Raw genomic sequence first — 13155 nt, forward strand, 5'->3', positions numbered from 1 at the left:
CGGTTGATGGATGCTGTTGGGTGTTTCACCACACCGTTCTATTTGGAATTTCTCTGCGATAAGCGGAGAAGGGAGAAATCGGGGGGGATCAGGAACGGCTGTAGATGTTCAGGTACCACCACTGCAGGGCTGGAGATGCGGGACGTGACGGAGCACGTAAGAATACGACGAAGGGCGAGACAGCACGAGATAAATAAACAGAGCTGGCATCCAAGACGATGTTGCTGCTGTTGTTGTTATTAAACCGGGAGCGGATCGGCCAGAGTGGGGTGGGGCAGCCGTGGAGGGGAAGCTCTGGACTAGTAGAAGACTAGATGAGACTCGAGATCAGGAGAGAAGCTGAAGGGAGGAAGAGAACGAAAGAGGAGAAAGAAAGGATAGAGAGGAAGAAAGTAGGGAGAGAGTAAGGAGAGGGATGGGAAGAAGAGGAAGTGCAGAGAGAGGAGGAGATGCTAACTACCTAAAGGTACCTACAGATGTGATAGACGCAAATGACGATGCCAAAACACGGTCAAGCGATGGGGCCTCCCAATCGACTCCGGCTCAACCAGTGTTTCATTCCAGCGCCAAACCGGCCCTCTGGTCCACTACGTTGGAAAAAAAGAAACGCAGACGAAACGAAAGGGGGCAGTGCAGCGCCCAACTAGTAGTAGTTACGGAGGAGACTACTGCTCTGTCCATCACAAGTCGTCACAATCGCCAGCCTTGGCAGCCCCCTCTGCAGGTGCTGGCGTTAACTGGCCCTGTCGATTGGAACAGGACACGCACAAAAAGCAAAGAAACCAACAAGAAAGTCACCAGTCAGCGTTCGTGCTCTCGATGAGCATGTCTACAGCAAATCCTAGTCGTCCTCTGCAGGCCTCTAATATTGCTTGACAGAAACCCCCCGGTCGAACCATAATAGAATATTTGATATCGCGCAGATGAGATGATGTACCAAAATTGTCTCACAAACTATTATTACTGAACCACCTGTAGCGTGTTCAACCATGTCAGTCGCATGACGTCCAGGGCAGGCACAAGGTCCAAAGGGAGATTCTAGGTATGAGAACAGGATCAGAAGGAAATTGGGGGGTCAAACCTTTTCCCGCAACGATCCCATCCATTGCACCAGGCTGACGCTCTGGTCCGCCCGGTCCTCCACAAACATCGTCTGTGCCCACAGCCGAAGCCCTGGCTCGCCATCCTCCTTCACCACATACAGGTGTGGCACCACGATGCTGCCCACGCCCTTCGACCGGTGGTCCCGGCTCTTCTCGACCACCGCCCGCACCCGCTGGTTGAAGTCGTTGTCCAGATCCGGCAGGTTCTGCTTGCCCACCCGGAGCTGCGACTTGTCGGGCAGTCCGAACACGTCCAGAACCAACTGCGGCACCGCGTCCCGTCCCACCCAGAGGAACTGCGTTTGGCCGTCGTCGATCAGGTACAGTCCGTATGGCACCACCCGCTCGGAAGACAGGTTTACCGGCGGCGGCAGCACAATCTCGCCGGTCTTCTCGTCGGGCAACCCGGCAACGTCCGGCATATCGTGGAGAGAGTACATCTTCGGGTAGATGTACTGCATCAGGAGGGGCAGGGGAAGCGTCGACAGCAGGCAAAGAGCCGCAGACCGCATGTCGGTCGGAATCTGTGCCGATTTCCGAAGTCCCAGCTAGAGTGACATGTCAGTAAACGCTTCGTTCCAAACATAGAAAGCATAACGCAAGGGTCCTACGTTTTTGATCATCGCGAGAAAGAGGACCGGAAGACCTCGCAAGTTGGCAGGGAACTGCAGACCACCTCCGCTCACGCTTCCGCCCGCAAGTTCTTTCCGGTACGTCGCCAGAAGCTCCACAATCTTCGACTGCAGGGCTTCCCGCGCAGGTTCCAGGCCGCTTCCCAGAGCCCGCTCCACCGCCTTGTGACTGAAGTAAGTTGCGATCGCTTGCTGGTCCGCCGACGCATACACATCCGCCAGGTTCTGCGTGGTGGGGAGCGCCAGTGTCAACACCCGGATTCTTCTCTCGCCATTGCACGTGGTGTGGAGCACCGCAGTCTGCAGGCACACCACGGGGCGGGTGATGGTCTCATCGATGGCGACTTCGACCACGTACGCTTGGTCGCGAGGGAAGGCCGGGAAGGCGCACAGGTCGGAGCTGCGGTTAAAGAAGTTTCCGTAGAAGGTGTTCATGCGCAGGCCAGTGGTGGCACGGACACGGAGGACAGCTTCCAGGCCGATCTCCGACGACAGATAGTCCGAAAACTCGCGCGCGAACTTGATGGCGTCTTCGCCGCGAGCCGCGTTCCATCCGGGGTAGAAGTACGTCTGTCCACCGGTGTAGCGGGGCAGGTTGCTCAGAGACGCCACGTCCTGGTACTGCGAAGAGAAGAGGAACATGTCCACCGAGACTTGGGCCTTGGAACACTCCACCGCGAAGCTCTTGTAGAAACTGTTGGCCGTCTGCAGCAGACTGCTTTCCTTGCTAGTACCCAAGACCTTCTTGTCTTCTCTCATGGTCAGAGCGCCATGACCAACGTTGGGCAAGGATGAACTGAGCACAGTCATCTTGCCTCCAACAGGAGCAATCAGCTTGTAGCCCGCACGCAGAGCCGACCCCATAGCGCAGCCGTTGTTCTGCGTGTTCTGGAACATCTCCTGTAGCTTGTCGAGGAACGACTCGATGTTTTCGCGGCATTCGCTCAAGGTGACGAGCAAATCACCAGGGATAGGAAGGAAGGGTTCGTCCAGATCGCTGACAACAAGCATCTGGGGGTTCGAGTTTTCGGAACCATCGCGAGGGATGCTGAAATAGTGAAGGCTCGAATCGACGGCGATGAAGCCCAGGCGGGTTCGGCGGTCTGCATTCGGGATTCGGTCCAGACTCTCCTTGATGCACCGTGCGCTCGTCGCCAGAAGGCCATTCGTAACCGATGCGTAACTCACATCGATCAAGAAGAGATAGACCAGTGGCTGTGGCGGGCGGACCATGTATTCCTGAGGGGCAACAAATTCTACCACCGAGTGGTTGAGATCAGGCCGCAGCGACCGGTCGGCAGGCTTCTGCAGGGCCGTGTCCCAATCAAAGGCCTGCGGCACGTCATTGGTCAAGTTACACATGTTACAACGCCAGCGATGTCCGTGGTCGAGGAAGGTCACGAAGGGGTTGATATAGGAACGGCAACGGCGGCAACGCGAGATGACCTGGTCAGGAATGACGGGGATCGGGTCTTCCGAGTCATGGAGGGCTGCATAGGGTTGGATGACAAGAGCGAATGGCAGCTTCGACTTCTTCAAAAGCGAATGGGTGGTGGGGACAGCGTTCAATGTCGACCGGACATATTTCGGGGGGCAGTTGGCATAAGGGGAGGGGTAAACACTGGTCTAAGGCAGAGTCAGTAACGGTTCCGCCACATCGGCTGGTTGATACGTACACCCGGCGGCAGAACAATGGGAGGAGGCGGGTAGTCCAATTCCGCGACATTGAATGGTTGGGAGAGGAGGTCCGTGGGATACAGCTGGTTGAGCGGGACGGTACGCGGAGCCTGCGGAGCCTGGGGAGCCGGCTGAGGGGGGAGGAGATGCGGATCTGTCATGCCCATTGCCCCAAACTGCTGGGTCATCTGTGCGACACCAGGAGCAGCGGGAGCAGCATATGCTTGAGCCGGGTCTGCGCCATAGGCAGCAGGCTGCTGGTAACCGGCTTGTTGCTGAGGGTAAGCTCCGTAGCTCCCACCAGCTGGCAACTGACCGCCCAGCGCGGCATTGGCACCGGAGCCAAACTCGAACGCCTCCCCAGCATATGCCCGCTTCTTCTTGCCACCGTGTTGAACTGGAGTCGGGGCCTGTTGCTGGGTGGGAGAGCCATAGGCGGCCGGTTGACCGTACCCTTCCTGGGGAGGGTAACCCCCTTGTGGTGCGGCCATGGAGGGTTATGTGTTAGGGAGAGGAATGAATTCGATGGATTTAGTTGATTCGTGAAGTCGTCGGGGAGAAGGAGGTGGATGGATGGTATCGTCGCGTGTCTATCAGAGGCTCACTATGCGGCGGTCAGTCAGGTTGGCTGGGGATAGGAGGGGGTATTAATCAAGAAAGCCGGGGACATCTGCATACTGACAAAGCAGAGAGGGGTGATCAGACAAAAATATAAGCAGCGAGGTGAGGATGAACACCGCGCTTGGAGAATGAACAAGGAGAGAAAGTGGGAGAAGAGGAAATGCAACCGAGGCGGACTCGACTGGCGATGATGCTCAGTCGGAAGTGATGATGGTTTGGTTGGTGTACGGTGGCCTTTGCGGCGCCTGCGGGCCAATCAGAACCCCGCATCTTAGCCGATGTGAGCCTGAGGCTCTACACGTCCCTCTACAGTACAGAGTATGCCTCTACAACACTACAACATACCTAGAATTTTATACGGAAGAAACTGAAAGTTCACATTGATATTGATCTTGAATGTTTTGGGAGTAGTTAAGGTTCTCTTGTTCCCTGAGGATCGTCGTTCTATCTGCATACTACCAGAGATCTCTCTCGGAGGCCAAGGTACTACATACTATAGAACCTAATCTTCCTACTCAAACTATATAGGTATGTGTATCTATCAGAAAGGGATGGAGATGGCCTTATGTTCACCAAAATGCAGCCCTGTGCCACGTAGTTGTAGCGCTTTCAGTAACATGCTGATGCATGATAAGCCTCTTGCTTCAGGAAACATAGTGAACCACCGAAAGTAGAGGTTAGTGCTCAGATGAGCCTAAGAATCCTTGAGTATCTGTTCTTGCAACAATAAGGTCCCCAATAGTTATCCGGGGTATTTAGGTAACAAGAGAACTCCCTAGGCTACTGGGTACCTAGGTCAATAATGTGTGGGAGAGGTTGCCGTGCCAACGGCCTCACCGCGCACCCACAACGAAGCTCTCCCTGCAATTCCAACCACCAACTCCTCCGACTTCTCCTCAATCCTCTCCAGACTCCTCACCTACGATTCCCTCTCTCAGGAGTTTCCAACCCTCGGATCCCGTCCCTGGTTCCTTCAACGTCTCACCTTTACTGGTTGAAGCGTTGAGAATCAACATTCTTTGAATCCGAATCTGGGAACAGCCTACCACCACATTAGGCCTACTGGCTCCTTAGGCGATTCTCTTACTTTTCTCTTGGTGCATTAACCTCTATGCAGAGCATACACTTCCTCATTCCCGAAAGCGCAGAAAACACCGGTCGAGTTGGTCCAGTTCAAGATACAAAATGAGCGTCCGTGTCGTTGCACGTGTCAGACCGCTTCTAAAATCCGAACGAGAAGTCGATGTCATTCTGCGAACAGGGTCCTCCACTCAGCTGGTGCACAGCAAAGCCGACAAGACGGGTTCCAAGGACAGCGCCGCTCTCGCCGCTCTAAGGGATCGCGACAACCTCGTGCGCATCCCGAACCCCAAGAACGAGAACGAAGAATACTCCTTTCAATTCAATGCTGTCTATGACGCAGAGTCTTCACAACAGGAGCTCTTCGACGCAGAGGGTTCGTGCTGAAACGTTGTTCGACCGGGTTTGGTGATAGCTTACTGATCGCACGAGCAGTCGCCCCCACCGTTAAGCACCTTTTTAACGGCTTTGACGTCACCTTGTTTGCTTATGGAGTTACCGGCACCGGGAAAACACACACGATGCGAGGTGGTAAAAGCCTAGCGGATCGAGGTGTGATCCCCCGTCTCCTGAGTAGCATATACAGACGCAGCCGCAAAATTGAAAGGGATAGTGAAGGCCAGACTACCGTCAAGGTGTCGCTAAGCTACTATGAAATCTACAATGACAAAGTCTTCGATTTGTTCGAGCCCCCAGAGAAGAGGACCCTGGCTGGTCTGCCTCTTCGTGACAATGGCGGGAAGACTGTAGTTGTAGGACTGACAGAGAGGCCCTGCACCACCCTGAAGGAGTTCGAGACTCTTTATGACCAGGCCAACACCAACCGATCCACGTCGGCAACCAAGGTCAGCGCTTCCACCATGTTGCCCGAAGATGATCTCGAAACTGACCTTCATGCAGCTGAACGCACACTCGTCACGATCGCATGCAATCCTCTGCGTCAAGGTGACGGTCAGCTCGGGAGATAAGACTCGCATCAGCACTGCGTCCGCCATTGACTTGGCCGGCTCAGAGGACAACCGCCGGACTGATAACGACAAGGAGCGCATGGTTGAATCGGCCAGTATTAACAAGAGCCTTTTTGTTTTAGCGCAGTGCGTGGAGGCAATCAGCAAGAAGCACTCGCGGATCCCATACCGCGAATCGAAGATGACGCGAATTCTATCGTTGGGACAGAACAACGGACTGACTGTGATGATTCTCAACTTGGCACCGGTGAAGTCATACCACCTGGACACGATCAGCTCGCTCAATTTCGCCAATCGCACCAAAAAGATCGAGGTTCGCGAGGTAGAGAATGAGCCGATGTTCAAAGGGCCTCCGAGACTATCTACACGACCCTCTGTAATGGGCTCCCAACGGCAGCCGCTCCGGCCTCTGACCAGCTCTGTCAACATAAATCTTGCGGCGGCGGCGAACAAGGACGCGTCGAAACCGGGCGATGTGAAGCCTATGAAAGCATTCCACGTCTATTCTGATAAGAGGCTCTCTGCCCAATTCAAGAAGCCCGAAGTACCGAAACGACCGTCCATAGGTTCAGATGCCACGCGTCATTCCAAGCCGTCTCGTATTGCGCAGCCGTCCCAGCCGCCTAAAAGCTTCGAGGATATCTCCGCAGCCAAGATTGAAGAGATGGTCGAAAAGAAGGTGGAAGAGATCCTGGCAGTGAGAGCAGTCAGCGAGCAGTCGCGGCAGACTCAGGTTCGGGAACTAAACGAACAGGTTCAAAGGCGTCTCGAGCTCCTTGAGCAGCGGATCGAGGGCACTGAGGACGCGAGAGCCGAGGGTCTGTCCTATCTGCTGATGGCAAAGCAGCATCAGGCCCGCAGTGAGGACAGTTCCGCTTTGAAGATGTACCAGCTTGCACTCCCGTTCTTCCCCGACAATGAAAAGCTCGCCACGAAGATAGCCAAGCTCAAAGAACGGATTCAGAGCAAATCTCGTCACGCTATGGAGCCCACTGGAACTTCTGCTCTGGCTCCAGCCAAGAGAGAATTTGGGAGCATGCTCTCGCTGAAGAAGCAGCCCTCCCGAGCCGGAGTCAAACGCTCTGCTGAAGAGTCTGATGCTGACTATGAGGATCCCGAGGTGCTGAGTGATGATGATATCACAGAAATCACCACCCACTCCAGACGCAAGAAGCGCACAAAGACGAAGTCCTCCGACGAGGAGTGCACCCTCGACAGCCACGAGGAATCTCCTTCGCCCCGGACCATTCACCTCCTCTCAATTATCAACTCCCGTGATGTGAGTCAGATCAAACTCCTCAGGGGCGTCGGCGTCAAGAAAGCAGAGGCTATTGTCGACTGTCTTTGCGAGATGGACCAGCACTTGGATAGCAGTCATGATGACAGCGCCCAAGTGCAGATCAACAGCCTTGTTGAACTGAGCAAACTGAAGGGTGTCGGAGTCAAGACGGTTGAAAACATGAGAAATGGGGTTCTGGTGTAGAAAGTTGGACAATTGCGATTCATCATAGATACCCGCATTTTTGGAGCTTCAGGGATACCACATGGATCATATGGTCTTTGCATTCTGGCGTTTCTGTCCTGCATGCAGGTTTCTTGCCAGGCTTCAGATATGTTGATGCATGATTTGCTTTCCAGCGACGGTGTTCAGGTGTTGTTTTTATTCAGCAATTTGCATGTCTGCTATCTGCTACTTCAATCTGATGCATTCATATCCACCGTTGGATGTTATATCAAAACACTGTCCACCACGCACCTGCATGGGCATTATCGTACAACACTGGAGTCCAAGTACGTTGAGGAGCTATTCAAGAGACACAACTTATGACTGTGATACATAGACATCAGACACGCACTCATTAACAAAAGAAAATCCATAGGAAGTCGACATGCCATCACATGCTATCTATAATACATTAAACCGGGAGAACAGGGAGAGAAACGTCTAGTTCTCTAGATATTGACTTTTCACGCATGCACCCAGCCTCAAGCTGTGCACTCAGTTCTTCTGCCCGGCTTTCTCAAAGAAAACCTTCCCCTCCTTCGTGATAGTGGCGATCCTCTGAGCCGACCCCTCGACTTCCTGAATCAAGTCGTCGACAGACCTGGATGGCGCATCCGGCGTGGGTTGGAGGGCCTCCTCGGCTGTCTTCTTGTCTTCCGAAGGCTTGCGCGGGCCGATGGTCAGGCCGCGGGGGGAATCTGCGATCTCGTTGACCTCGTGCGTGGTCAGGATCTCGTTGATGCGCGGGCCGCGGGTCTGGAGGAGAATGGTGGTAGGGCCGTCGAACTGGAGGAAGAGCTGTTGCGAGGGATGTTAGTGTGCTCATCAATTGTGCTATATCGGACGACGGTCACGTACCCTGTCACCCCAGATGGTCATTCGCGACCATGTCCGGATCTTGTGGAACAGCTTCATAGTGCCCTTCCATGTGTCCGTGTCTGACATGTCCTGGATGAACTTGGAATCTTGGATGAAGCGCGGCAGGCTCTTGAGGCCCGGGACTTGGAACTTCAGGGTGGTGGATTTGAAGCGGTAGGGACGAGGGGGGTTGGAGGACATGGTGTATGCCACGACATTGCTTGGGCCGTTAGCATCGATGTGGGTGGTCAACGGGGATAAAAGACAAGATACCTGGGGTGCACGATGTATTGCTCTCCGGCCTTGAGCTCGACGGAGTACAGCTGGCCTGTTCCCACCAATGCTAGCAGACCTCTTCCGGTGACCTCGGAGCTGCCCCAGTGGGCGATGCTCTGGGTTCAGTCAGTCGACGTGCTTCAAGATGCGGGATGTGACAGGCGGCAACGAACCAGGCTTGTGTTGATGGTCGGACGGATAGACAGCGAGCGACCAGTCCAGGCTAGCAATGCGCGTCTTTGAGCCACCATCCAATCCACGGAGCCGTTGAGGTGAACGACGGCGAAGGAGGTGACGGGAGAACGGACGGAGACCAGGGCGGTCACGGGGCTCGCTGAAGACACCTGCAGCAGCCGTCAACAATCTCAATTGGGGTGTGTTTATGGATCAAGGGACGGACCTTCTGGTAGAGAAACGGGACGCCGACAACCGCCCTCCGGAAGGGTTCTAGAACGCTCAGCGTCGAAACGACCTAGCGACCATGCTCGTCAATAACCGTTCTCGAGGAATCACGCCATTACCAGGCCAGAAGGTAATCCTACATTATCTGCCTTCCCACTCAACCCAACCAATGTCCCTCGCCGGGTGTACAGGTTCTGTGAAGCGGACAGGGAGACGGACAACATCGAGTACGGCGCACCGATGACATCGAACCGGGCATCTGCAATTGCTGGCGTTAGCGGAGACCAGGGAGAACTGGCGCACACAGGGCAAATATCCATCCAACAGAAGACGACATACCGGACGACTGCGCCGAATTGGGTGTCGCTACGACGGGGAGGTGATCTCCATTAACAGAGGCAGGCTGTTCGGCGGGAGCGGCGCGAATCTGGACGCATCTTGTCTGGGATGCCGACAGCCCCTGTCGCGCGCGGGGCGGCAGGACTCGGGTCCAGGACAGAGCGCGCACGCCTCTCCTCCAGGGTTGACTCATTGTCGTGCCTGAGGGGATTCCGGTGCAGGAGAACAGCGTCGATCGATAAGATTGGCGTGGATTGATTCAATCGCCGGCAATTCTTCGTCACGCGCGGGCGGTGCCTGATCGGGAAAAGCGCGCTTAGGTCTTGGCACAAGCACCAGATTCCACAGCGTTGTCTTGATGAGGCTTCGATGGAGATTTTTCGTAGATTTGCTCGATGGGGGAGAGGGTCTCTCTTGTTAATTTATCTATTTGTCTTTTGCTGCGACTGTTGTTTGCGTGGGTTGGCCCTCTGATGTCATATCGATCTCACCATGAGAGCAAGTATACACTGCGATATATATCACCACCACAACACCAACCACCACTTTTCTAAGGAGTATGCTTGATGTATGTGAGACCAAGCCAGAAAATACGAATACATGCCATACCCATATTGTATCTCTCAGGGCAGAGCATTTCACGCCCCCCACACCTCACGCGCTGAAATCGGCGATTGCGACAGAACCGCATGGACTGGTGTGATGCCCCCAATGGTTCTCTACGTAGTATTAATACCCTGCAGTAATACTCTCTTTCTTTCGAATACACCTCTGTCTAGAACATCGCCTGGGTGCTTGTCAAGTCGAGGTGCTACCGTAGTATAGTTGCGGCCCCGGACTACCCAAAACCAACAATATCCCACGCCGCCTTTTCCTCCGAACCCGGCGGTCCCCATCTCCAGAACGCCAATCCGCGCAGAACAACACCCATCTTTCAACCAGAACCATGTCCCATTGACTACAATATCAGAAGCCCTCGATCGCCTTAATCCCCTCCGAACTGATATCAACCACCAACCATGCTGCCCAGGGCAGCCCGACCGCCTTGCTTGCGCTTCTCCGAGCGCTTCATACTCCGCGGGACCGCCGATCCGCGTTCAGCATCATGGCGAGCTGCTAGCTATGCCACTCACCTTCGAGCCTTTTCAACGGGGAAAGGCCCCTTGCGAAAACAGTCAACCCCCGACACTCCGTCAGACTGGAAACCGCCGAGCTCGCACGCGCCGCCAGTATCTCGTCCGGTCGATGCAACCCCCGCCCTGAAGCCGAAGGATGTCCAAAGCACGGCTGCGTCGGCGTCGCCGAAGAAGGACCTGCTTAGCGAGACCACAGTCGCAAGCAAGGAGCAGAGGAAAGCAGACTGGGCTATAATGAAGGAGATGGTGAAGTACCTGTGGCCCAAGGTAGGGAAGCTGAGCTTGTTCACCTCTGGGAGGCGATCTATGGCATTAACGAGTCGCGTAGGATGACTGGGGAACGAAGCTGCGTGTGGGGACAGCCTTGTCATTACTGGTCGGCGCAAAGGTTAGTTGGATCGAAAGCGATGGTCGGGCAGCGATGAGTGTTCACACGATCCTCTAGATTCTGAATGTCGAAGTTCCCTTCTACTTCAAAAGCATTGTCGATTCGATGAACGTGGACTTTGCAGCTATTGGGGGTACCGCTTACACAGTCGCGGGGTCTATGATCATAGCCTGTAAGAGAGCGCTATCTGCACGCGGTCCCTGGGTCTAACCGACTTATTCCAGACGGCGCGACGAGAATCGGCGCCACCCTCTTTCAAGAGCTGCGAAATGCGGTTTTTGCTAGCGTCGCACAGAAGGCGATTCGCCGCGTCGCGCGGAATGTCTTCGAGCACCTCCTCCGACTCGACCTGAACTTCCATCTCAGCCGCCAGACGGGTGGATTGACGAGAGCAATCGACCGCGGAACCAAGGGTATCAGCTTCCTGCTGACGTCCATGGTGTTCCACGTCGTCCCTACTGCTCTGGAAATCTCTCTTGTCTGCGGAATTCTGGTATGTTGGCAAAACACGCTTATATTCCACTGGCTCGACTAAACCATGCACAGACGTACCAGTATGGCTTCCAATTTGCCGCCATCACCGCCGCCACGATGGTGGCCTACTCCGCGTTCACTATCACGACGACCGCGTGGCGCACCAAGTTCCGGAAGCAGGCCAATGCCGCCGACAACCGGGGAGCCACCGTGGCGGTGGACTCGTTGATCAACTACGAGGCGGTCAAGTACTTCAACAACGAGAAGTTTGAGGTGGCACGCTACGACAAGGCTCTCAAGGCGTACGAAGATGCCTCCATCAAGGTCACGACCTCGCTGGCGTTCCTCAACTCGGGCCAGAACATGATCTTCTCCAGCGCGCTCGCGGCGATGATGTACCTGGCCGCCAACGGCGTTGCCAGCGGTAACTTGACCGTCGGCGACCTGGTTATGGTCAACCAGCTGGTGTTCCAGCTTTCGGTGCCGCTGAACTTCCTTGGGTCGGTGTACCGGGAACTGCGCCAGTCGCTCCTTGACATGGAGACGCTGTTCAACCTGCAGAAGGTCAATGTGAACATCATGGAGAAGCCGGACGCGAAGCCGCTGCAGCTCAAGGGCGGCGAGATCCGGTTCGAAAACGTCACATTCGGATACCACCCGGACCGGCCGATCCTCAAGAACGCAAGCTTTACGATTCCTGCTGGCCAGAAGTTTGCGATCGTGGGACCCAGCGGCTGCGGCAAGTCGACGATTCTGCGCCTCCTGTTCCGGTACTACGACGTGCAGGAAGGACGCATCTTGGTGGACGGCCAGGATGTCCGCGACGTGACGCTGGAGAGTCTGCGGAAGGCGATTGGCGTGGTGCCGCAAGACACGCCCCTCTTTAACGACACGATCGCGCACAACATCCGCTATGGGCGCATTGACGCGACGGACGAGGAAGTGCGGAAGGCGGCGCAACGGGCGCGGATTGATGAGCTGATCGAGAAGCTGCCGGAGGGGTACAAGACGGCCGTAGGAGAGCGGGGAATGATGATTTCGGGGGGTGAGAAGCAGCGACTGGCGATTTCCCGGTTATTGTTGAAGGACCCGGAGCTGTTGTTCTTCGACGAAGCGGTAGGTCCCTCCCAACCCTCTGTCTCATTCGGATCGGGCTGATTGAGGGAATAGACGTCGGCGCTGGACACGTACACGGAACAGGCGCTGTTGCAGAACATCAACAGCATCCTCAAGGAAAAGGCGCGCACCAGCGTGTTTGTGGCGCACCGACTACGAACCATCTACGATAGCGACACGATCCTGGTGCTGAAGGAGGGTCGTGTGGCGGAGATGGGGTCACACCGGGAGCTGTTGGATCTGAATGGCATTTACGCGGAGTTGTGGAATGGTGAGTTTCTCTCTCTCTCTTTTCCTTTTACAATCTCGGAAATTATGCTGATGTGTTGCAGCGCAAGAAATGTCCCTTGCGCAGGATGGAGAGGAGGAGAGCATCGAGACGGAAGAGGCGGATCCTCGACAGAAGTAGTCTGTTGGAGTAGTTGATTTGTAGAGTGACTTCGTTAGATTCTGGGTACATAGATTGAATTATCTAAATTCTCTCCATTTATTGGCGCCAGAGGTTTCACCATACGATTGTGGTGGAGGCTAAGGTTGGTAGCCACGATGGCTGGCGCGAAGGATGCGACTGAGGAAATCCG

The 13155-nt window shown here is 55.0% G+C and overlaps 4 protein-coding genes across 4 annotated transcripts; 2 read left to right on the forward strand and 2 right to left on the reverse strand.

The window, feature by feature from the left end:
* Positions 1-1075: 1075 nt before the first annotated feature.
* Positions 1076-3903, reverse strand: ATEG_03317 (COPII subunit SEC24; the record flags this gene model as incomplete). Its single annotated transcript, XM_001212495.1, has 3 exons — positions 1076-1651; positions 1715-3361; positions 3412-3903. 3 exons carry the CDS (start codon positions 3901-3903, stop codon positions 1076-1078), a joined length of 2715 nt encoding a protein of 904 aa, XP_001212495.1.
* A 1315-nt stretch (positions 3904-5218) lies between these two features.
* ATEG_03318 (kinesin family protein) lies at positions 5219-7564 on the forward strand (the record flags this gene model as incomplete). The annotated part of the gene is made up of 3 exons (XM_001212496.1): positions 5219-5489; positions 5549-5958; positions 6014-7564. The coding sequence occupies 3 exons, from the start codon at positions 5219-5221 to the stop codon at positions 7562-7564; spliced, it is 2232 nt and encodes a 743-aa protein (XP_001212496.1).
* Positions 7565-8080: 516 nt separating this feature from the next.
* On the reverse strand, positions 8081-9653 carry ATEG_03319 (AIM24 family protein; the record flags this gene model as incomplete). The annotated part of the gene is made up of 6 exons (XM_001212497.1): positions 8081-8383; positions 8444-8663; positions 8717-8835; positions 8893-9063; positions 9262-9380; positions 9461-9653. The coding sequence occupies 6 exons, from the start codon at positions 9651-9653 to the stop codon at positions 8081-8083; spliced, it is 1125 nt and encodes a 374-aa protein (XP_001212497.1).
* Positions 9654-10479: 826 nt separating this feature from the next.
* On the forward strand, positions 10480-12983 carry atm1 (ATP-binding cassette Fe/S cluster precursor transporter ATM1; the record flags this gene model as incomplete). The annotated part of the gene is made up of 7 exons (XM_001212498.1): positions 10480-10863; positions 10925-10984; positions 11042-11156; positions 11209-11477; positions 11531-12574; positions 12629-12845; positions 12907-12983. 7 exons carry the CDS (start codon positions 10480-10482, stop codon positions 12981-12983), a joined length of 2166 nt encoding a protein of 721 aa, XP_001212498.1.
* Positions 12984-13155: the final 172 nt, after the last annotated feature.

The sequence above is a fragment of the Aspergillus terreus genome, genomic scaffold, assembly GCF_000149615.1.
Source record: "Aspergillus terreus NIH2624 scaffold_4 genomic scaffold, whole genome shotgun sequence".
Lineage (NCBI taxonomy): Eukaryota > Fungi > Ascomycota > Eurotiomycetes > Eurotiales > Aspergillaceae > Aspergillus > Aspergillus terreus.